The sequence below is a fragment of the Maniola hyperantus genome, chromosome 18 (assembly GCF_902806685.2).
Source record: "Maniola hyperantus chromosome 18, iAphHyp1.2, whole genome shotgun sequence".
Classification (NCBI taxonomy): Eukaryota; Metazoa; Arthropoda; class Insecta; order Lepidoptera; family Nymphalidae; genus Maniola; species Maniola hyperantus.
This window is the reverse complement of record NC_048553.1, coordinates 7,502,559-7,527,756: the sequence shown is the minus strand read 5'-3', so window position 1 is coordinate 7,527,756 and position 25,198 is coordinate 7,502,559. Positions and strand designations below refer to the sequence as shown.

At 38.1% G+C, this 25,198-nt stretch overlaps 1 protein-coding gene across 1 annotated transcript in view; it reads left to right on the top strand.

Annotated features, from left to right (window-relative positions):
- Nucleotides 1–780: 780 nt before the first annotated feature.
- LOC117990468 (uncharacterized) overlaps nucleotides 781–25,198 on the top strand; it is a 76,914-nt gene continuing 52,496 nt past the window's right edge. The window contains exons 1-2 of the mRNA XM_034977923.2: nucleotides 781–961; nucleotides 3,411–3,484. Coding sequence (XP_034833814.1) covers nucleotides 3,448–3,484 — 37 coding nt within the window. The 5' untranslated portion in view covers nucleotides 781–961; nucleotides 3,411–3,447. The remainder of the gene's footprint in view (nucleotides 962–3,410; nucleotides 3,485–25,198) is intronic.

The window sequence follows — 25,198 nt, the reverse complement described above, 5'->3', positions numbered from 1 at the left end:
AGTCGCGGTAACTTTGTCTACTCTCGGGAACGGCTGAAAGTTAGCTTGCGCTAGGGCACTATTTTTTCATGACTTAGATATGAATTAGGTATGTCTCTTTCTACCAGCGTACTTGTATTTATTATAGAAGTCAGTGACGGAGGTAACATTATGAGTACCAATGCATTATGCATATAATAAAATAGTTGAAAGGTTTTCCGTTTTATACATTCTTAAACTTACTTTTAATTTGGCACAATGAACATCAAAGAGCCAATTGAATTTGAACTTCAGTTCTCCTTTAATAGCCTTTACCAGAGCCTAATGAGCGCGGAAGCTTCTCGTCTAAATAGTAACAGTGTTATTTAAATAAAACTCTAGACAATCGAATCCTACCGGCTGTAGGACTTTAAACAAATCCACGCAAAAATCAAAACAACTCTCCATCTCGTTGTTTGAACATATTATAAGTCCTAAAAACCATTTTAATAAAAGTGGGTCGTTGTACTCGATTCGACTCGTATATTCACTATATTGGCACTCGTATAAGTGCAAATCCATTTGGATGCAGTGTTATTGCATTTTTCATCAGAGTGAGAGCCACATTACGGCGACACACTACTAGTCAGCTTTATCCATTCCATTCTATTCCGATGTCGATTACATTTCACGCGGTTTACAGTCGAGTCTCACCGAACACACCCGAGGCCAAAAGCACACGCCGAGGGTCCGAACTCGGCTCGGAGTTCGGTTCGGAGTTTGGACTTCGGAATTTGGATTCAGATTCAGTCCGTACGAAAGCTCCGCGTAAAATACACGCATTTTATGTTGCAACCATTTTCCCATGTGTTAAAACTTTTTTTAACAGTGCCGTGACAGACTATATACATTTTATACTGTATATTATATATTGATACATTTTAGCAGTGTTCGAAAATGGGCATTATTGATGTACCGAGTTTGAGATTGTAGGCTAACACAGGTTCGTAGATGTATAGCTGTCTAGAAACGCCGTGTTTGTATTTTGTACTTAAGTAGTTCCAGTATCTTAGAAGTAGTTTTTTGATTATCCGTAGTGATTAAATCTTCGATAAGGTTTTCTCGTACTCAAGGGAAAATATTTTTTCCAAATTTTCTGAAAATAGATTTTCTTTACTAAAGTTTTTCCTTTTGGGTTTGATGGTAAACTTTGTCATTTCGTAATAATAATTGCTTATTAACGCAATAAGTGTTAAAGGACTCTAAGAAGTAACGATCTATTTTTTTTAATTTAAAGAGAATGTTTACATTTTTAAAATAATTGAGAAAATTGCATTAAAAATAATTTTATATGATCATTTCCCGAGAGACAAGTTCTACCGCTACATATATTTTTTATTATTATTCGTAGACGTGTTACCTGCACTACTTTTTTACATAATTAAAAATTTCGGAACTGGGTCACAAACACCCCCAAAAACGACTATCGGGATGCTGGCGTAACACCAGGCCAGAGGCACAGCTTAGTACCAACTAGGTAGTATAATGACGTCTAATACGCAACTCTATTTACTTGTCCCGACCTTAACTACGAAAAACCGGCAAAGTGCGAGTCAGGCTCGCGCAATGAGGGTTCCGTACTACAGTCGTATTTTTCGTAATTTTGCACGATAATTCAAAAACTATGATGCATAAAAATAAATAAAAATCTGTTTTAGAATGTACAGGTGAAGACCTTTCATATGATACCCCACTTGATATAGTCACTCACTTCGAAAGTTGAAAAAATTAATTATTATTAGTTCATGACCACAATATAATTTTTTTTGTGTGATCTAACCTTAAATTCACGGTTTTCAGATTTTTCCCCAAATGTCAGCTATAAGATCTAACTACCTGCCAAATTTCATGATTCTAGGTCAACGGGAAGTACTCTGTAGGTTTCTTGACAGACAGACAGACAAACAACAAAGTGATCTTATAAGGGTTCCGTTTTTCCTTTTGAGGTACGGAACCCTAAAAATTAAAATGAAATATTTACTTACCTACAAAAAGATTTACAGTCAAAACGATTAAAATCCCAGTTTTGCCGATACCAATAATTGCATTGTGCAATGAGCTCCTTCAACCTATATTTTTAGGGTTCCGTACCTCAAAAGGAACAACGGAACCCTTATAGGATCACTTTGTTGTCTGTCTGTCTGTCTGTCAAGAAACCTATAGGATACTTCCCGTTGACCTAAAATCATGAAATTTGGTAGGTAGGTATAGGTCTTATAGCAGACTTACCTACCTACGTAAGGAGAAAAGTCCGAAAAGCGTGAATTTGTGGTTGCATCACAAAAAAAATTAAATGTGTTCATGAACTACTTAATAATTAGTATTTTCAGACAGACAGACAGACAGACAAAAAAGCGATCCTATAAGGGTTCTGTTTTTCCTTTTGAAGTACGGAACCCTAAAAAACTACTATAACTCTTCCAGGTTAGACTGCATCATCATGAGATTGCAGTCAAGGAATAACCTGTATCTAAATAAATAAATAAAACCGGCCAAGTGCGTGGCGGGCCACGCGCAGTGTAGCGTTCCGTAGCCGTAGCACAACTTAGCCATGATAGTTTTCCTTTAAAATTGATTATATATACCTAACAACCAGTGAACGGGTCAAAGACGGATTACTACCCGATAATCTGAATTACTTTCTATAGGTACTTAGTACATTGACAAATCTACTATTGTTACTAGGATAACTCGATTTACCTACTTAAAATGTTCCACTGTGGCGGTTTATAGTAACAAAACAACATGTTCCAACGAGCATTGATACCCGCACTCCTGTCAATCGTAGTCCGCTTTAGGTGCAGCACATCGCCGGCCCATTATTGAGCACGGTTCTCCTCTCAGAAAGCGTTTAAGCCACCTCGCCGGCAAAGTGCGGATGTGCAGACTTACCTTTGAGAAATTTATGAACAACTCTCAGCCATAAAGATTTCCTCACGATGCTTTCCTTCACCAATCGCACATACCTCTAAAAAGTTAGAGGTGGCCCAAGATGAAACCCCGCATCCCCTGAATAGACGGCTGCCATCTTTACCACTAGGCCATCACCGCTTTTTAATACATTCATTGTACAATGTACTCACATAAAAAATTAGTACCTAGATTGTTCCGCAAATAAAAAATCTTTGAATCATTGAATAGTACCTACCACCTAGGTACCTATAGTTACGCGACAGGTTGAAATGGCAGTCGGGGAGGAAATGCCCGCACACCCGCACAGCCTCCGCGCTAACCCGGTGCGGGCGAGCGCCGGTGACGTGCGGGTGTGCGGGGCGTCCTACGCCTCATACCCCGATTGCCATCGCGGACTTTACTCGTCTTCTTTTTCACAGATATGGATTGAAAATTAAGTTTCGTCCAGTGCCTGCATTAATTATATCTTTTTTTTTCAGGCGTACGGGCTCCTGTGACAGACAAGCAAGTCGCATAATGTTTTCTTTATGCCGGCGATACAAAGATGAACACGGTGAGTAACCAAGAGATATGTGTCGTAGCATGATGCAGTCATAGGTACTACGTCGTGTGCAATCTAATTAGACTTCAAAATCTCACTGGATCAGTTTCTGAAGAGTTATTCATAAAAATAAATAAAAATCTGTTTTAGAATGTACAGGTAACGCCCTTTCGTACTACGCCTACATATAATAGTTTTACTTTAAAAGTTGAAAATACTAATTATTTGTCATGTCAATCATTCATAATGAACACATTTTTTTTTGGTGTACATATTTACAGTTTTTAGGCTTTTCCCCTCACGTCTGCTATAAGACCTACCTACCTGGCAAATATCATGATTCTAGGTCAACGCGAAGTACCTACCCTGTAGGTTTCTTGACAGACACGACAGACAGACCGACTGACAGATAGACAGACAGACAACGAAGTAATCCTCTAAGGGTTCTTATTTTACCTTTTGAGGTACGGAAACCTAATAAAACCATCAAATTAATCGTGGTATATACTCATTTTCTACATTTAGATAACCAAACCCTTCTCATTCTGAGAGGAGAGCCGTGCTCAGTGGTGAGCCGGGCGGCGATGGGTTAATGATGATGGTCTATAACAATTCCGAGAGTTAGGAGTGAAAAATTATTCTTTTTCACTCAAATGCATAATTATGTCACATGAAGGTTACATACCCGTAAATTGTAGTATATTTCACGTAGAGAGAGGCTTTTGTTGGGAATTATATAGCATTTTTATAATGCTAACGAAGTCGGGAACACTAGAAACTCTTGAAACCTCGCATTACATAATATTATTGTCTGCAGTTTTGTTCCTGTTTCTCTGAGGACGCTTCAGAATGCGTCGCATAATGAAAAGGAATAAAATAGTTATGTAGTTCAGCATTCAGATGCAGATAGAGTCCCACTCTTCGGCCTCTTGCGATGATATTTTAATCTATAGTGCGGTTTATTTTATACCTACTCAGGCACTGAGACGAGGTGTTTTATAATAATTATTTATGTTACACTAGCGACCCGTCCGAGCATCGGGCGGGTAGCCATTTTAACGATATTTTTGGGGTTATTTATTGTTACTTAATCTATAGATATAAATTATAGCATTGGTAACTTTTTTAGGGTTCTGTACCTCAAAAGGAAAAAGGAACCCTTATAGGATCACTTCGTTGTCTGTCTGTCGTGTCTGTCAAGAAACCTACAGGGTACTTCCCATTGACCTAGAAACATGAAATTTAGCAGGCGAGTAGTTCTTATAGCAGGACATCAGGGGAAAAGTCTGAAAACCATGAATTTGTGGTTACATTACAAAAAAAATTAAATGTGTCCATGAACAAATAATCAGTATTTTCAACTTTTAAAGTAAGATTACTGTACCAAGTGGAGTATCATACGATAGGGCCTTACCTGTAACACTCTAAAATAGATTTATATTTATTTTTATGCATAAATAATTTTTGATTTATCGTGCAAAATGTCGAAAAAATACGACTGTAGTACAGAACCCTCGGTGCGCGAGTGTAACTCGCACATGGCCGGTTTTATTCTTTTTTCAGCTCTTATCTGAGAGGAAAATTTTCGCGGTACCATCGGCATCGTTTTTATAACTAAATCGATGCACTTAACAGTTTACACATACTTACAGGTTTCTTGTAGAGATTTCCACGCACCACAGCCTTACGCCGCCTGAAGCCACGGCTCGCAGCGACTCGTTTGATTTCGTGTGTCAACCTAGTGGATAGCTCTTCCAGCGTTTTCCGGTGTGAGGTTGGCATTCTAGCATCTCCCCAACGCGTCTATCGGTTTTTCGAACTATGTTCCCTGGCCCATTGCCACTTCAGCTATACGCAACCCGTTGAGCTATGTCGGTTACTCTGGTTGTCCTACGGATCTCTCCATCGCCTGCTGAGTGACCCTAATCTTTTGATCAATTTTATACTCAGTGGATACTTATCCCTAAGAATTGATGCATATCAACGCATGAGACAATATGAGTGCTTGCAAATAATGGATGAAGTTATCATGCAGTGGTATCTCTAGGTTAACGATATTCATTACTGCGTGTCTGCTGCGGTCAGGATTAATTAAAATTATGAGTGTACGCGATACCGGAAAATTACAAAACGAAGTGCTTTAATCTTTAAGCCTATCATGAATTTCATGCTTGCTGCTCTATGTAACAACCTTTTCAGGGCAATACAAATTACCTTTAGACCCACTAGGACTTACGCTTAGCTGCAATCTTTACCTACTAATCTAAATAATTATATAAAAGGAAAAGGTGACTGAATGACTGGATGACTGACTGACTGACTGACTGATCTATCAAGGTACAGCTCAAACTACTGAACGGATCGGGCTGAAATTAGGCATGAATAGCTATTATGACGTAGGCATCCACTAAGAAAGGATTTTTGAAAATTCAACCCCTTGGGGGTGAAGTATTTGAAAGTGTAGTCCACGCGGACGATGTCGCGAGCATAAGCTAGTAATAAGTAACTAGCTTATGCCCGGATGGATGTGGACTACACAAATTTCAAAATCCTATTTTACACCCTTAGGGTTGATCTTTAAATATGAGATTTTAAGACATGGGTACATATCATACTGCTAATTGCAAAAATATTAACTACAAAACTTATTTATAGACAATATTCTTCACTAATCTGCCCCCCAATTGTGTAAGAATAACCATTTCATGGCTATCGCAATCGTCAAGAATTCTGCCCTTTGATTGGCTGTGAAAAAATGTAAACAGCGAATCAACCAATCAAAGGGCAGAATTTCTTGACGATTGCGATAGCCATGAAATGGTTATTCTTACACAATTGGGGAGCTGTTAGTAGGTGCCAAAACCACCAAGCTTAGTTTACTACAACCACCAAATTTACTTACATATACATACTCAATATCATGATTCTAACCTCAAAACTGACAGAAATTCATTAAAACGTCAAACCCCTATTTTAACCCCTTAGGGGTTGAATTTTCAATAATCCTTTCTTAGCGGATACTTAAATTATAAAAACGTCACAATAAGTGTATATGACATATACTGATATTTTACGATATTTACTTTCCCATCTTAGAAAAATGTCATTTATAGAACCACCTAAAGTAAAGAGGGATTTAAAAGCATGGCCGTCACTTAAGAGTGATAAGGGTATATTTATGGTGGGTATAGATAAATATCTATAATATCATTCAAGCTGGAAGCTGTGATAGCTTAATGGTTAGGACGTCCGACTTCTAATCGGAGATCGGGGTTCGATCCCGGGCACACAGGTCTAACATTTCGGAATTACGTGCGTTTCATGTACCTACTTAATTAAATATCACTTGCTTTAACGGTGAAGAAAACTATAGGAATAGGTTTGACGTACTGACAGATTTCCTATACAAAAACTGGGTTCCGTACCTAAAAAGGAATAAAGGTAACCTTATAGAATCACTTAGTTGTCTGTCTGTCTATCTGTCTGTCTGTCCGTCTGTCCGTCTGTCGTGTCTGTCAAGAAAACCTATAGGGTACTTCCCGTTGACCTACAATCATGAAATTTGGCAGGTAGGTAGGTCTTTTAGCACAAGTAAAGGAGGAAAGGGCATGTATACCTACCTAATAAGTTATGGTCTATGAAAGCCCCGTAAGAATATCCAAGTGTGGATTGATGGGATTGACAGACTTCACAAAATTATGGCGAGCTCCCAGGCATGAGTTTTTCCTTCACCATTTCAGCAAATGAAACAGAGTTGCTAACGCATTCAACTTTGAGAAGTTAGCGGAGCCCCAGACTCCCCGACTAGTGGGCCGCCGGCAAAGCTATCACCGCTTGTATCCTAGCTAAATAAAGCTATTATTTGTATAGTTATATTAAAGAGTTTGCCGCGACCTTATGGTGCATTTATGTAAATGTTTTTATATTCTGGTTCCAACTCATAGTTACTTGAAAACATCTCAACATTATTCACTGGGCTCGCGACGTGGAATGGGTCAGGCACACTTGTCGACGAGTGTACTTCATATAATAATTTTTGGTTCAGAAACTTCTTGCGAGCGAAGGTCGAGAGAGATACCGAACGTGACCGAACTTTGTTTAAGAATTCAGGATGAAGCCGTGTTACAAATGTATTTTATACCTGCTTTCTAAGCGTATAATGTTGCGAAAACGAAATTCTTTTGCATCAAGATACCTAAAATTTTTTTTAGAAGTAAGTACCTATTTCGACATCAAATACTACTTAATCTACAAGAAGGGCGTAATTTTCTTTAATGAATGAAAATACATTTTATTCGAATAGACTTTTGTCAAAGTTCTGTCCTTTGGTACTTACCTACCTATGTAATGAATCTGCCATTAACCATTAAAAAAAATCGAAGTGTGCCTTTGCACTTCGATTTTTTGTATGGTGAATCTTAAATCGACTTAATCTTAAAGAACATACTTACCTTACCTCATAAGTGGACTTTTTAAAGCTTAAAAATTCAAAAGTCTATAGATGCAAAATGCAAATAGATAAAATGAAGTGTCTGTCTGTCTGATTTCGGAATGTTAGGTATTTAAATTATTCATCTTAAACACCTAGTAATTATAAAAAATTTTGTTCCAGCAAATTTTCTAAATGACTCAACTTTGATGGGAATCTATCCCGAGAAAACAAAGGGTTAAACCACAGACCACCACCTATAGACGCCTAATAGGCGGAAACCCCCGATCGCCGAACTAAGGCAGTTGCTTAGCATAAAAGTCGGCCCACGCCTGTTCGGTACCCTCATTCCGCACATTGTCTTGATAATGCGTGACTTTTGAGCCAACCAATCACAACAAAGCATTCTCCCCTGTCTCCCGCCAACATTTTACGATTTGTTTTCATGCAAAACCTTGTATATGCGTACTCTTACTGCCGTACTCAGAGTCGCTTAATCGTTACTTACGTTTAGTTAAAACGAGACAGAGCTATATCTCTCACATAAATCTGTTTCGTTTTAACTCAATCTTAAGTAACGATTAGCTACTCTGAGTACGGCTGTTAAAGTTGAATTCTCTGTGGGTTAAACGAAGTCATGGGCAGAAGCTAGTGGTAAATGAAAGTCCATGCAAACAAAGTCATAAACAAATAAACTATATGTTCCTACATAATTAATTTATAGCATATAGAGGATAAGAAAAGGATATATTTTTGTCCCTTCTTTATTTATTGTGATGTTTTCTACCGCTCGGGGTTTTGTTCGATTTTGGTGCCAGTCATAAAACTGGGTTATTGCCTATTGGGCCTCTGTTTTTAAGACTGAAACATACTGTGTTTCAAATATGCATGATACATCTCATCACCTCATCACATAGGTACTCATAATTTTTATAGGTAGACCGTAAGTATCTAACTTTTACCACTTGCGAAAAAATTGTTCTCAACTCGGTAAAACATACAAAATACACCCGGCAGCACGTGACATACACGTGGCTACAACACGTGCACCGCCGTGTGAAATCCTTCATATACTTCTAGTACGCTTGTCGAGATGGCAATCGGGGTGGGGACGCCCTGCACACCCGCACAGCCACCGCGCTAACCCGGTGCGGGCGAGCGCGGTGATGTGCGGGTGAGCGGGGCGTTCCCCCGCCTCATACCCCGATTGCCATCTCGGCCCGTCGCGGACCGTGATTGTCGCACGCAGTCGCGCGTTCTGTTCGGTTCAGCCTTTACATTCGTTCTATTTCTCGGTACTAACATCCTGTCTTGTGCAGAAACGGTTTTTGCAGGATCCCGTTTTATGGTGGACGTGTTGACACTAGCTAGTAATAGCTAGCATCCTATGAAACCAGGATCCAGACGCGGTAGTGACAATTTATTCAATACATGCCCATATCCATCCGGTTAACCGATTTTGACAAAATTTTGTACAAAGATAGATTGCGTCCCAGGGATAGCCATAGATTTAGATTTAGATTTATTCATTTATTGCATGATTGTAAGTATAAGAGAGATGTTACATAGATTATTAAGTAAATACATGTCACAATCTGCCATGCAATGGCATAAGTACAAAGGCTACTTTTTGGCCCGTAAAATTAACGAGGTTCACAGGATTTTCATAAAACCAAAAATCCAGGCTGATGAAGTCACAGGCATCACCTATTTGGTAATTGCCTTATTGGTACAGAGATAGCTTGCATTTTGGAGACGCACATAGGCTAACGCTATTTTTTATCCTGGAAAATTGAAGAGTTACCACGGGATTTTTAAAAACCTAAATCCAGACGGACAAAGTCGCGAGCATACCTATAATAATTTGTGCGCGACGGGTTGAGAATTGAGATGGCAAACGGGGTGCAGAACGCTCCGCACACCAGCACAGTTTCCGCGCTAAAACAGTGCGGGTGTGCGGGGCGTTTTCCCGCCTTATACCCCGATTGCCATCTGGCGTACTATATTTACACGAATGTCTTGCAAATGTACTGTTGTTTTCAACGCTCTATCCCGTGAAAAACAAGATAAAAATTAACGCGTGGCGGTAACGGTAAGTTCGCTACATAGTTTTGCAGGAACCTGTAAAAAGCCGTTCTTGCAGCCCTGGACAGCTATGGGAACGGACCCTTACACGTACATCTGTTACAGCTTTTTGTAATGAAGGTTTACTTATTGGAATCCTTACTGATCTGAGAATAATGGGAGAGTGAAAATCTGTTCGCAGAGAGTGCACAAAATATTACTAGAGTAGTCCTTACTGATCTGAGAATAATGGGAGAGTGAAAATCTGTATTGGAGTGCACATTGCACAACATATTACTAGAGTAGCAATGCCTCACAAAATGAAAACAACTTATGTTGTGTACGTGGTGTACTTACGCTGCTGTGCAAGTTCACTAGTCGTGCTTTTTGTCATTCAGTAAAATGGTCGCTAACTATGGGCCTCATAAGAAAGCTCAGAGTCACTCAGCGGGCGATGGAGAGAGCTATGCTTGGAGTTTCTTTACGTGATCAAATCAGAAATGAGGAGATCCGTAGGAGAACTAGAGTAACCGACATAGCTCAACGGGTTGCGAAGCTGAAGTGGCAATGGGCAGGGCACATAGTTCGTACAACCGATAGACGTTGGGGTCCCAAGGTGCTAGAATGGCGACCTCGCACCGGAAGACGCCCCACTAGGTGTACGGACGACAGACGAGTCGCAGGGAGCCGCTGGATTCAGGCGGCGCAAGACCGTGGCGTGTGGAAGTCCCTACAAGAGACCTATGTCCAGCAGTGGACGTCTATTGGTTGATGATGATGATGAAAATGGCGCTGAATCCTCTTGCTCTGTCTGATATCGTATTATTTGTCGCATGACGTGGATGCAGTAACTTAACAAGAGTATAAGAGTAATATGTCCATAAAGCAAATTAAGAAGAAGAGTAATATGAATATTGACCTACTTGAAAATATTTATTAGTTTCAAGCCTCGTAATCAATAAGGAGGTTTTTAACTTTTAACTCCTGATGGGGTCTGATGCTTTATGATCTAACTCAATAGGTATCTATTTGTGTAAATATATCGTTCGCGTGGACTACACAAATTTCGAACCCCTATTTTACCCCATTAGGGGTTGAATTTTCAAAAATACTTTCTTAGCGGATGTCTACGTCATAATAGTTATCTGCATGCCAAATTTCAGCCTGATCCGTCCAGTAGTTTGAGCTGTGCGTTGATAGATCAGTCAGTCACCCTTTCGTATTATATAAAGACTAGCTTATGCCCGAAACTTCGTCCGTGTGGACTACACTGAAACCCCAGTTTAGATCAGTCAGTCATTCAGCTTTTTATTTTATATACACATTACTCAGATATAGGCGCGTATGTTTCTTGTGTTTACAAAATAATAAGTAGGTACCTACCGAGGTACCAGTTGTAATTATTTCTTTTGACTATGTAATAAACCTGGGTATAGGAGTTGATCTGAACTTTAAGTTGGTGATCACCAGCTTAAATCTTGAATTAATAACAGGAAGAGGTATGCTGTTTACGATATTTAAATATTTACTTACATTGGATAAAATCTTACTGTACAGTGTACTATGTGTCTAAATAAATAAATCCCATCTAAATCCTCTATTTTATTAACACTAAAACACCAAGATGATAAAGGATTAACGTGGAACTGTTAAGTGTAATGACAGAGCAATAGAAAATACACGCTACGTTTTATGAGGCAATCATCCAAAGTAGCTGAATAGCGATTAGGATACCTTGAAGCACCTCCCAAGTACTTAAAGGACGAGGGGTGGCCAGAGCGGCCATTCACAAAACTTAGCCGATCGATAAGGAGCGTCTCACCGATTCACTTTCAACTCCAGCTACACTTTCCCGTTACCTACATCCATTACTTGGCCCGTTCGGATCGTCTGACAGAGACGTATCTTCCAAAAAAGAAATGGATAGTCGGTTTTACGAAAAATTCGAAGGTTTCTCGTGAATAGTTCCCTAGAAAATCTCTTTTCTCCTGTTTCCCAATATGAAGTCAGCTTTACTGGCTGACTAGCCATAAAAACAACTATTAGGGAAATCCAAATATCCGTTTCAATTCATATATATCCTAAGCAAATGTGAGATTTAGGGACAAATGGTCATGTACCCCGAAGTCAATTTAAAGCCCTGTATATTTATTTCGAAATTTATTTTATGAACCGTGTTGGGAAAAAAACACGGAACAAAATAAATCGGCTGGTGTTTTGTGGAATGGGCAGATACATTCTTCATAAGATCTTCAATGTATTATAATGTTTTTAAAATCTTAACTGCTATCTTACTTCTTTCGAAACTTGATACTTATACATGTAAAAGTTTGGATATTTGTTACTCCTTCAATGTTTAAAGTTAAAACCGATTTGGATTGAAAAAAAACCTAAAACCGCTCAAACGATATAGAAATTGAATAAAAACTTAGTACCTAGTAGTACCATAAGGCACGTGATAGTCCATAGTTTAAGCAACCGACACTGATGAGAGTTGAGATTGTTAGTATAGGATAGGAGGCCTTATCACGTCAAAACCCTTTGTATAGTAAATAATTACCTTACTAAGCTCTTTGTAAAATACTGTTAAATAATAATCCGCTGTACCTTAATGTGGTCGCCTGAAATCACTCACATTCAATTCGTCAGATCCTCACATTAACTAGATCGCGGACATTATGGTTTTTTTCTACCAGAAAGAGAATGGATGTGGTTCCACACAACTTTGGGATCGTGCTATCACTTATTATAAATGCGAAAGTGTGTTTGTTGGTTTGTCTTTCAAGCACGTCGCAATGGAGCAACGGATCGACGTGATTTATTTGAGTTATTTTTTAAATCTCATTTTACCTCTTTTTCCGTAAAAAAAAGTAGCCAATGTCCGTCTCCAGGATGCCACCTTCCTCTATACCAAATATCTTCCACTACTAATATTTACTTACCTACAAATTAATTGATGATCTTCATTTTTGCAGAAATGATCAAATAAATAATTTTAATAAATGGAATGAAAATGAAAGCATGGTAGAGACCGCTACGTAGGTAGGCTGTATTTATCTCGAGTTAATACCGTTCCATTAATGTGATTTTACCCGAAAAACAAAATCAGAAAGTTACGGAATCGGTTACTTCGGTTACGGTTCCGATTACGTAGTCTATCCTAAGTAGGATAAACGACATTCCAAAAATAAAATGTCAACAGAAAGATACACAAATACGACCACTTTGACCTTACTACAACTGAGAATAGAAGGTAAACGCAGAGCCGTCTTATGCCCTGCAAGGGCCCTTGGGTACACAAAAAGGTCTTTGGGTACACAGAGGTTGGTTTCCTTTTAGAAAGCCAAAAAACTTGAGAGAAAACGTAAATGTTCAGTGAAAAGTTTGAAGTTGGCAGCAATTTGTCTCTTATGTTAAGCAACCCTGGTATGTGGGTGTTTTGCTTATGAGCTGATGATACCAATATGTGTTTTAAAATGATTGATTGGAAAATGGAAAATATACTCGTATTGGCACTAGGTCTCCGAATTTCGAGGCCCCCATTAGATCGGGGACTCTGGGCTCGTGTCCCAGGTGGCCTTGTAGTAGCTAAAGACGCAACTGGATTAACATTTACAGCAAAACAAGTTCCAACGTAAAGGAGATAAATAGTGGAGGTTTATCAATGGGTCGCTCCTTTGTATTCCACGATGGTTTTAAGTGGGGGTGGAAGAACATAATTGCGTCACCAGGCAGTGAAGGAAAATTTTTACGTATTTTGATTATTTTCTAACCTGCGTTCTCTGCGTCGTATTTCTCATTGCTGAGCATTAGGTTTTCTTGGGATGATACTCAATATTGTAGTAAGTAGGTTCCCGGGACTGTCCGCATGAGTGACTCGACTAATAGTGAGTTTTGGATCTTGGGTTTCTGCATCTTCTAAGACGCTTCTCCTACTAGCGAAGGTTGGCAGTCAGCTTCGTATCATCATCATCAACCACTACTGTAGGGGTAGGTACTCTTGTAGGGACTTCCACACGCCACGGTCTTGCTTTGCCTGAATTCTATTAATAGGTTAAAATTGGCATCAGGACCAAATCGAGATGCATATCTACAAGCTGATGAGCGGCTGGCTGTCTGTCTGCCTGTCTGTCTGTCCAACACGCACTCGGTCGGTTTTTTAGGGTTCCGTACCTCAAAAGGAAAAACGGAACTCTTATAGGATCACTTTGTTGTCTGTCTGTCTGTTTGTCTGTCTGTCTCTTTGTCTGTCTATTTATCTGTCCGTCTGTCTGTCTGTCAACAAACCTACAGGGTATTTCGCGTTGACTGTGGTTACATCCCAAGAAAAAAATTAAATGTGTTCATAAACAAATATTGCTATTTTCGACTTTCAAAGTAGGATTGCTATACCAAGTGGGGTATCATATGAAAGGGCTTTGCCTGTAGGTATGTATATTCTAAAACAGATTGTTATTTATTTTTAGGCATAATAGTTTTTAATTTATCGTGCAAAATGTCGATAAAATAGGATTGTAGTACGGATCCCTCAGTGCGCGAGTCTGACTCGCACTTGGCCGATTTTTTTAAATAAAAATAGTAAAGAAACGAGCAGGTTGGTCACCTGACGTTAAGTGATCACCGCCGCCCATTTGCAGCACCAGAGGAACCGCTAATGCGTTGCCGGCTTTGCGGGTAGCGGCGAAACATTGACTGACAAACCATTAGCACAGACACGCCTTCCGTGTCGCGCTTCACTTCGTACCTCCCATCTATAAATCAATAAAATATCACCCACAGACGGGTTTTAAACTAGTCGGGTACACAGTACACTCCGACAAAACTACACGTGATTCACAGCTTGAGATTGTTATGAATTCATAGAATGCAATAGAACTCCATAATTAGATTTAGTATGTATCAACAACTAGTAGAACTATTAATATAATAAAAAGTAACTAGGCCAGGCAAGTCTCACCTACCTACCTACCTAGATCGGCTCCTCCATCCCCATACCGATCGCAGACCAACCCTAACTATTACAACCTTCCAATTAACATTTCTAACCAACCGTATCCACAGATAGGTAAAATCACATTTATTGATAAAAATTGGAACGATACAAGAAGACTCACCGATAATAACAGCCACATAAATTAACTTTCACAGTAACTGAGTCAAAGCGCCCTTTCACAACTCGACTCTTTCAGAGCACGATGCGTAATGAATCTCTGAACTCTGATCATTCGATCATTCGATGTATCCTCGATCCTCCCCCTTCGTTGCCATATTTCTTTTTTTTAAACACGTGCTGATTTATCATTGGTCAATTCAAACATGCTCGCAAGACTACCAACATAAAATCTAAAATAGTACCGCCCTGTACCGCCATTCTCGCCATAATTGCCACTTGAGAACAATCATTGACCACAGACAAACACGATTTGTTGAAAACTCTGAATCATCATGGAATTATCAGACAGTAATTTAATCGAATCACGACATTATGGAGGACTTGAGGTCGACGACGTAAGATTTTTCGGAGTTTTTGCCCACTACCCTTGTGTACGGTCTATATTTGCAATTATAGCTTTAATTATTGATTCTCGCATAGTTCACTCTGTGAATCGGTTTCAACTACTTTTAGTTAATAATTATGGATTAGTAAACAGAACTAACTAGAATTCAGAAATTGAAGATTGGGTACCTATTTACCTAACTTATTCAATGATAAATAATAATTCGGAACATGGTTATTGGTTATTGGATTGGAATATTAACTTAGATAATTTTACAGTACAAAGACGAAGACAAAACAATTTGAAAATACACAGAGAAACACAAGTCGCGAGCTAAAGCTAGCAAATTATGTTTTTGTAGGGTTCCGTACCCGAAGGGTGCCCTATTACTAAGCCTCCACTGTCCATCCGTCCATCCGTCCGTCTGTCTGTCAGTTTTCAAAGAATGTGTATTTCTATTGCCGCTATGTGCCGCTATAACAAGGAATAATAAAAATGTCAAACTGGCTGCCATGAAAATTAAAAAGTTTTATTGATTATACGATGGTACGGAACCCTTCCTGTGCGAGTCCAATACGCACTTGAACGGTTTTTATTAGGGTTTCTATAAGGGTTCCTTTTTTCCTTTTCATGTGTCAAAAGGAAAAAAAGGAACCCTTATAGGATCACTTCATTGTCTGTCTGACTGTCTGTCAAGAAATTTAAGATTTCTTAGAGGGTACTTGCCGTTGACATAGAATTAGGGCTTAAGAAGAACCATTTCATCGCTATCGCAATCGTCAAGTAATTCTGCCCTTTGATTGGTTGATTCGCTGTTTACATTTTTTCACAGCCAATCAAAGGGCAGAATTTCTTGACGACTGCGATAGCCATGAAATGGTCATTCTTACACAATTGGGGGGCAGATGTAAATGATGTACCTTTACCTGCTACTCAAGCTCTAAACAATGATACCCCACATGCTAGGGTAAGAAAAAAAAATATTTTCCGGCTTCTTTTTTTCGTGTGAGCTTCCTGAAAAATAATTTAATTGAATTTCTAATTCGATATTCGGTTTTGGGTCAACGTTCTACACCAAATACCAACATGTCAGGTTTGTAGCTCATTTTGTCAACGAGCTAAAGACCTGTGACACACAGACAGACGGACAGACTGCAGAGTGACATAAATAGAGCTCCGTTTGTATACCCCTTGAGTACGGAACCCTACAAATGATGTAATTGTATTGTATTGCTAACGCAGCGTAGCTCCGCGACCTAGACTAGACATAATATGGTGGTAGGTGTTATGAGAGCTTTGCGAACCACCTTGAGGGCGGCCTTTATCCTTGTTATTGTGAACTGAGCACGTACCTATTTGGTTTATCGTTTTGAGGACCTTCTTGTTTGTTAAATTATGTTGAACTTAGGAAAATGGAACAGGATATAATATCTTGGTACTTTTCCAATTTTTACTCTTATTTGTATTTTTAGTTATTTGTGATAGTATTAAGCAATAAAGATATTTAAATTAGGTAAATTATAAAAAAATAATTTAATCGACGCGAATTTTTGCATGGATACAGAAAATTGAAGGATTAAATATTATTATCAATCAATTGAAATAGAAGGGGAAAGTGACAATAGGCTACTTTTTATCCTGAAAAATCAAACAGTTTTCAAGGAATAATAAAAACCTAAATCCAAGGACGAAGTCGCGAGTGTCAGCTAGTATTTTATAAACATGTCAATAATGTTTTTTATTAAAAGAGTGAGATAGATATGAATTCAATAAAAGAAATTTCCAGTCTACTAAATAAATCATTATTTCAAAGAAGTCTCAATATCTTTGAAATCGTGAAAAGCGCGTCGTCTTTGCCATGAGACAAAAAATACAGTAGGAGTCGCCCTGCTTTATCTATCTACATTCTACGCCTTTATATTACGTGTATTCGGCCCAGTAACTCTAAAATAAATTAACATTCAACCTCAAGTTTACACAATTTATTCATCAAAATGATTGAGTTTTAAATTAAGATAGCCCTAGCCGCGGGTAACTATACAAATTGGCTGACTCCACATTCAAAATTAATTCAATAGAAGCTTATGATATTACGCTGGAAGTTCCTTGCTATAGTAATATGATTATGCCAATAAATTAAATATTCATGTAGCGTTATACCTAGCTACACAGGCTTAGGCTCGAGACATGTTGATATAAGTGACAAAATTCGCGTGCATTCGCTGTCAATTACCTACTACATGCCTACTACGTAAAAAAAGCGACACTCACTTCCCCACACCTGCAACGTAAAGAGTACGAAGAGTAGTATGTGAAGCAGTGTCCTTGTCCCGCTCGTATAGCGTTGTCCTTGTTAATCGTAAATTAATAAATCTGTTCGCTTGAATGAAATGTCGGGCGTGTGATGTAGCTGTAAAACTGCTTCGATAGGCCTCGTGAAATAGAAAATTCAATGTAACTACACGTAGGTAGGTAACTAGCCAGATAATTAATATACTCGTAGCATGAGATAAACTCAATGAAATTGACATATTATAATATTAGTACGCTGGAAGAGGTGTGCCATACAATATGACAGCTACTTTTTGTGCTGATTCAAAGCGCCCCACATTGCGGAAAATCGTCATTTTGTTTCAAGGGTCGCCGGGTTGATACTATTTTGATAGATGTCTATCATCACTAACATTTAGTTCTGAGTACGTGCACATGACGCTCACTGCTGCTATCAGCGCCAAAATTAAGTTGCTTCAAAAACAGGTCGGCAATCGAAGTCCAGCGTACTTACTTGTATTAGTAGAGGTCAGTGGATAAGCTGGTGTAAACGAGGGGGGGTTATTGTATCGTTAACCTTAATAATAGACCAATTTGTCTCGAAAATTCCACCGAGCTCAGATTGCTTCCCTTTCGACTCGAATGCACAATTACAATGAAATCGGTCGGTTAGAATAATGAAAAACAATAACGCGGAAAATATTGTTAGTAGATAATATTGATAACATTTCTGATGGGAAGTACTTGGTAATACTATGGTAGCAGCAGCATACATGTATACTTACATATTACATACTTACCTACTACTTATTGTATAAATATCAATAGGTATAATACAATACCCAAAAAAATGTTTAAGTTGCTTATTAACAGCCGCATAGAAAACATCAGTAAATATTTATTTAAAATTTATAACATGTTTTTTTTACTTTTTTGTTTTTGAACAGATTGTTTTGATCTTTTTAAAAAACCTGATTTCTAAGTCTGCCCTTGTTGTATAAGTCCCGCAAATTGCAATTGCGCACATTTGAGATGATTATGAAGTAAAGTGTGACATGAACTTGTTAATTTTCTAGTTGTCTAGTTATATAGCTTATTCACGCACGAAGTTGCCTCAAAATTTGCCCTAAAATATTGATTTTTCAAGAGCCATAACTTTTGAAATAAATACGATTTTACTAAGTATATTAATTGTTTTAGGGCATAAATAATTGAGAGATGAAAATTAAAATGAAAAATGATAAATCGATATATGGCTTAGTTATAGATCTATCATCTAGGACAACAAAGAATAGAATATTGGGCGTAATACCGGCTTAAGGGCAACCTTAAGCTGAACTTTCGGCGACGTAATTTACGCAGTTTGTGTTGCGACTTTCGACGCAGTGTGACATCTTAAGTTTCGCGCTACTGTCACATATTGAGAAAATCGTGGAAAATCCTTTTATAGCTTTCAACATGTAATAGATAAAATGTGCCCAATTTTAGAAATAGTTTTTAATAAGTATGCTCGATATAAGTAGATACAAATTACAAAGGTCCAAAAAATCAGCTTTCAGACTTATTTGAAAAGCCAAGACTTAATACCAAGTCTTTATCATATGATTCCATTCTTCAAATGATCGTTTTCGGATGAGCCTTCAAAGGGGAATAATAAAGTACCCGCTGGGTTTTATCTGTGAAAATGGGAACTCTGACGGAGCTGCCTCTCTTTTGAGTCAATAGACATTAGCATAAAACCAATATCGGCACAGCTGTCGCGCCGGACCGACACCTGTGTTAGTGTGGGATGAAAACGTTTTGGCTAAAGATACCTATTTGTATTCCATTCGTCCGGTGCAGTAGTGACCATTATGTATATCAGTTCTGGAGTTGTGGTTTTAGATTGATACATTCATTTTGAAAAAGCAATTAATAAGTTACTAATCTAACGTAAACCTATTGATTCGATGTTATGGATAAGGTCCAAGGCACATTGCAGTTAGTGGTGTTGAAGCGCAGTAATGCGTCTTTTCTAGAATGTTGCAAAGTAAGTAAACTGAATTTACGACAGGGCGTCGACAGGAGCGCGCACATCCGCTCATCAATTTGAATTTTGACCCAAGCTATTAGCAGTTTGCCGATGCATTGCAAACAAATACTTAGTTACTCCGGTCTTGGCTAATTTAACACTTTGCCTCGCTTGACTTCCACAATATATATTGAGCCCAATCAATGAACTCTTCAAGCTTTAATGATTTAAAGAGCTTTTAAAAAGATAATTTTATGTTCCCACTAGATGATGCCCGTGGTGATTTAGGTTTTTTTTAAATCCCGTGGGAACTCTTTAGTTTTCCGGGATAAAACGTAGTCTATGTCCTTCCCCGGGATGTAAGCTAACGCTGTACCAAATTTAACTGTTGGGCCGTGAAAAGCTAGCATACAAACCGACACATTTTCGCATTTATAATATGAAGTAGGTATGGATAATATTATAAAGTTACTTTTAAATTGCAACTTGTTTAATGTTTGCTGGGTATCATAATATGATCAAGAAGTGTCCAGGGATTCGTAAATTACACTCAGGCTGTAATATAGTGATAGTGTAGCGTTTAATCCGCAATCAAGAATGTTAAAGGTTAAAAATTTGCATGTAGCTAGTTCAAGAAATTACATAGATATCTACATAATAACAATTTATTATGTAATAACGTCATAAGCTGTGATAGCATAGTGGTTAGGCAGTCCGCCTTCTAATCTTAGGTCGGGGGTTCGATCCCGGGCACGCACCTCTAACTTTTACTAGTCATGTGCGTTTTAATTAATTAAAATATCACTTGCTTTAACGGTTAAGGAAAACATCGCGAGGAAATCTGCATGCCCGAGAGTTCTCCTTAATGTTCTCAAAGCTTTGTGAAGTCTACCAATCCGCACATGGCCAGCGTGGTAGACTAAGGCCACTCTGAAACCCGTGCTCTGTAGTGAGCCGGCGATGGGTTGATCATGATGATGATGTAATAACAGCTGGTAGGGGATATGGGTTTTATAATTGGTGTGACAGTTGTATTAAGCCCAACCATGACCTAAGCGGTGCTTATCGTTCGAAATCATCAAATCGCTTGGCAGCACTTCTTGTTAGTTAGCTCCGTAGCTCAAAAGGAAAAACGGGAACCCTTATAGGATCACTTTGTTGTCTGTCTGTCTGTCTGTCAAGAAACCTACAGGGTACTTCCCGTTGACCTAGAATTATGAAATTTGGTAGGTAGCTGGTAGGTAGATCTTATAGCAGACATTAGGGGAAAAATCTGAAAACCGTGAATTTGTGGTTGCATCACACAAAAAAAATCGTGGTCATGCATAAACTAAAAATTAGTATTTTACCGGAGGGCTGGCAGTTACCTCGGTCAGCATATTAGTCTGGCCATTCAACGAGGTAACGCTGCCAGCGTTCTGGGCACCCTGCCTCGTTGCGGTGGTTTAGATGATATTTTCGATTTGTAATTTTTATGTTCTAGAATAAGTTTGGTATTTTTGTTTTTTGTAATTAGTATTTTCAATTTTCGAATCAAGAATTTTCGAAGTAAGATAACTATATCAAGTGTGGTATCATTTTATTAAAAGTCTTCACCTGTGCATTCTAAAACAGATTTTTATTTATTTTAATGCATCATAGATTTAAATTATCGTGCAAATGTCGAAAAAATACGACTGTAGTACGGAACCCTTGCTGCGCGAGCCTGACTCGCACTTGACCGGTTTTTTAATTTAGAAAATTACACATACCTACCTACTCTCAACGCCACTTGAGCCTGGACCTATTTGCGTTGGAGTTGGATAATAAAAAAGTCCTACCAATCTTAGACTAGACTATGTAAACGATAAAAAAGCTTGGATTTGACTCGCTCCAGCAATGCACGGGGCTGCAATGGCTTGTATAGTATGGTATAATAACATTGTAAATTGAAAAATTAAAAAGAGCAACCGCCGAGTTTCTTGCTGGTTCTTCTCGGTAGGAACGGCATTCCGAACCAGTGGTAAATTAAAACTACCTGACTATTCATAAGCACTTGTAAAAAGTTTACATGAATAAAAAAACATTCCATTCTATTCTATTCTAGTGAAAGGTTTTGGATTAAGCTCATCATACAAAGGTTACATAGAGCTACATAATATAATAGCTCCGCTCGACCGCCAACGTATTTTATACATAAACCTTATATAGCATATTACTTATTTACTAATATACCTACCTCCGCTGTAAGTTTGAAAGGGTCGGATCGCTTATGAATGAAAATCGATTTTCTTAGACCTTCTTAATAGGCAACAAAATGTAATGGAAAATAAGAAAATCGAGCTTTCAATGAAATATTCCTTAATATTATTATATTAAAAATCAATATTTTTGGCGCGCCTTATGTTTTGTTTTTCCTTTCGATCATAAACCGAAAATATTATTTATTTAACAAAAAGAATGCTAGGTAGATAGAAACGGCATTATAATTATAAGTGTGTTTGTGTGGCCTTTAAATTGCCCTGATTTTTTACATGGATGTAGTTGAAAACCTGGACAGTGACATACGCTACTTTTTATCCCAGAAAATCAAAGAGTTCTCACGGGATTTTTGACAATCTAAATCCACGCGGATGAAGTCGCGGGCATCAGCTAGTAAAGTTGTAAAAATATGTTTTAATTTTTAATATTAAACTAGCTTATTCTCGCGACTTCGTCCGCATTGACTACACAAATTGCAAACCTCTATTTCACCCCCTTAGTGGTTGAATTTTCAAAAATCCTTTCTTAGCGGATGCCTACGTCATAATAGCTATCTGCATGCAAAATTTCAGCCCGATCCGTCCAGTAGTTTGAGCTGTGCGTTGATAGATCAGTCAGTCAGTCAGTCAGTCAACTTTTACTTTTATATATTTAGATTTTTTATATTAATTATGTTTTTTTAGCCTATAGCACTCGGGGATACATAGCCATCAATATAAAAAAATTCAGGATCGAATCGGATCATAGGTAAATTCTCTTTATAGCTTAATATTAGTATAGATATTATGTTTTATATTAGATAGGTATTTAGGTTTGATAAAATGTAAGCATACCTTAGAAATCATAGACCTACTTCAATTTTATTTTTATTAATATTAATTAAATGTAATAATAACAATGAATAAGCAGCAGTGAAAACAATTAAACTTTGTTCCATTTCCTCGTGACATCACAATAAATATGAAAAAAAAACTAACAATAGTTGCTTTAGCTTCAGTGAATCGAATAGTGAAGGGAAACAAATTGCTCCGGGGGTAATCACGAGAACAATGGGGGCGAAATGTTACCCCCATTTGTGAAAGTGTGAAATAATATAGATCGCTATTAAAAATAAAAGCGCAATCATATAGATGCTGCATTCTATTTTATTCGTAGGAATATTATACTTTTTTAATTCTACCGTGGTATTTCTCTTAGAGAGAGAGAGCCAACGCGTACCAGACCTGCATTATTTTATAAAAGCTGAAAGTTTATCTGCGTATTATCCCCAACACAGAGAGGAACGATCAGCGGCTACGAAGTTTGGATCATGGTGGCTTTGGGAGATAGATTTATAAAAATTTACAAAAAAGTATAAAGTAATTTTTTTTTATTTTCTAGAATAGTATTACAAATCACGTCATGCATTACCAGACACCTGACATTACCTGTTATCTCCCAAAACCACCATGATCCAAACTTGATAGTCGCTGATCGTTCATCCCTATGTTGGGAACAATACGCAGAGAAACGTTCAGCTTTTATAAAATAATGAAGGTCAGGCACGCGCTGGCTCTTAGTACATCACTGTTATGACCTTTAGAGAAGTTGGTTGATCATGTTACATAATGTTAGTAATAGTATCTTATCCCCTAAAACATAAACATTGAAGTCACGTCTGTTGAGGTTGTACAAAGTTTTTGTACAATGGGTACCTACTACCTACTGGCTGAATCGCTCCAGCTTCTCTGAGTGGACGTACCTAGCTAGACTATAATATCTAGGTACTAGGTAGATATATTAGTAGGCTAAAATTAGTATATGAAAGTTTTAAATATCCATTTTCCTTGTGAACTTTTGGAAATCTAAATATATAACAGGAAAAGGTGACTGACAGACTGACTCACTGATTGATCTATCAACGCACAGCTCACACTACTGTACGTAGGCATCCGCTATGAAAGAATTTAGTAGTCTAAATATATAAAAGGATAAGGTGACTGACTGACAGACTGACTGACTTATACGCACAGCGCACAGCTCAAACTACTGGACGGACCGGGCTGAAATTTAATATGCAGATAGCTATTTTGACGTAGGCATCCATCCGCTAAGAAAGGATTTTTGAAAATTCAACCCCTAAGGGGGTGAAATAGGGGTTTGAAATTTGTGTAGTCCACGCGGACGAAGTCGCGAGCATAAGCTAATTATTACTTTATTAAGCCATTTAGTACTTATAAATTGTACATAGGTAATCTAAAACATTTCGTTACCTTGGCATAATAACCGCTATAGGAGTTTTATGATCCGACTTTTTATCCTTTTATCAGATTAACGACGAAAACAATGCAACAAAGTTTATCCCCATTTCTGTTTCTGTGAAAAATAGAGCAAACGTTTATAAAAACTCACTGTATTCTATTGTTTCCCTGACATTGTTAGTTAGTAGTTACTGCTTCACAATCGTTCCCTTATGGTTTGAGCATGAAATTATTAGGGGGATTAGCATGTAGGTGTTATTTCTTTGCTTTACTTATGCTGTACTTATTTACCTGACTTCTCCTGATGAAGATGGAAACTTTTAATTTTTCAGCATCATTATTATCATCATCATCATCAACATTATTGACCGATGGACGTCCACTGCTGGATATAGATTTCTTGTAGAGACTTCCACACGCCACGATCTTGCCTCGCCACCTAATTTCAGTGGCACCTTGCGACTCGTTTGATATCGTCTTCCAGCGCTGCGCTTTCCGGTGTTGAGTCGCCCTTCTAGCACCTTGAGACCCTAACGTCTGTTGGTTTTTCGAACTATGTGCCCTGTCCATTGCCACTTCAGCTTCGCAACCCGTTGAACTATATCGATTACTCTTGTACTCCTACGGATCTCCTCATTTCTCATTTGATCACGTACGTGGCGTTCCGGTACGATTCCGGGTAGAAACCAAAGTGGTATGGGTTTAATGAAACTACCGAAATATCCTTTCCATGTTATAATATTCACCAGGTGTGATTGCAGTCAAGGGATAAGTTGTACCTATCTGAATAAAATTAAAAATGGAGAAATTATCTTACATTCCATTTACTAAAAGTTCCAACGTAAACTCCTTCAATGGAATTGCATTAGGTACCTACTTACATTTCGCTAAGTTCAGGAGTCAGGACTTAAATAATGGATACCTACAGTGTCTGCATCTCGGTTTAAACAAAGTACTTTTTCTTTTGTGAAC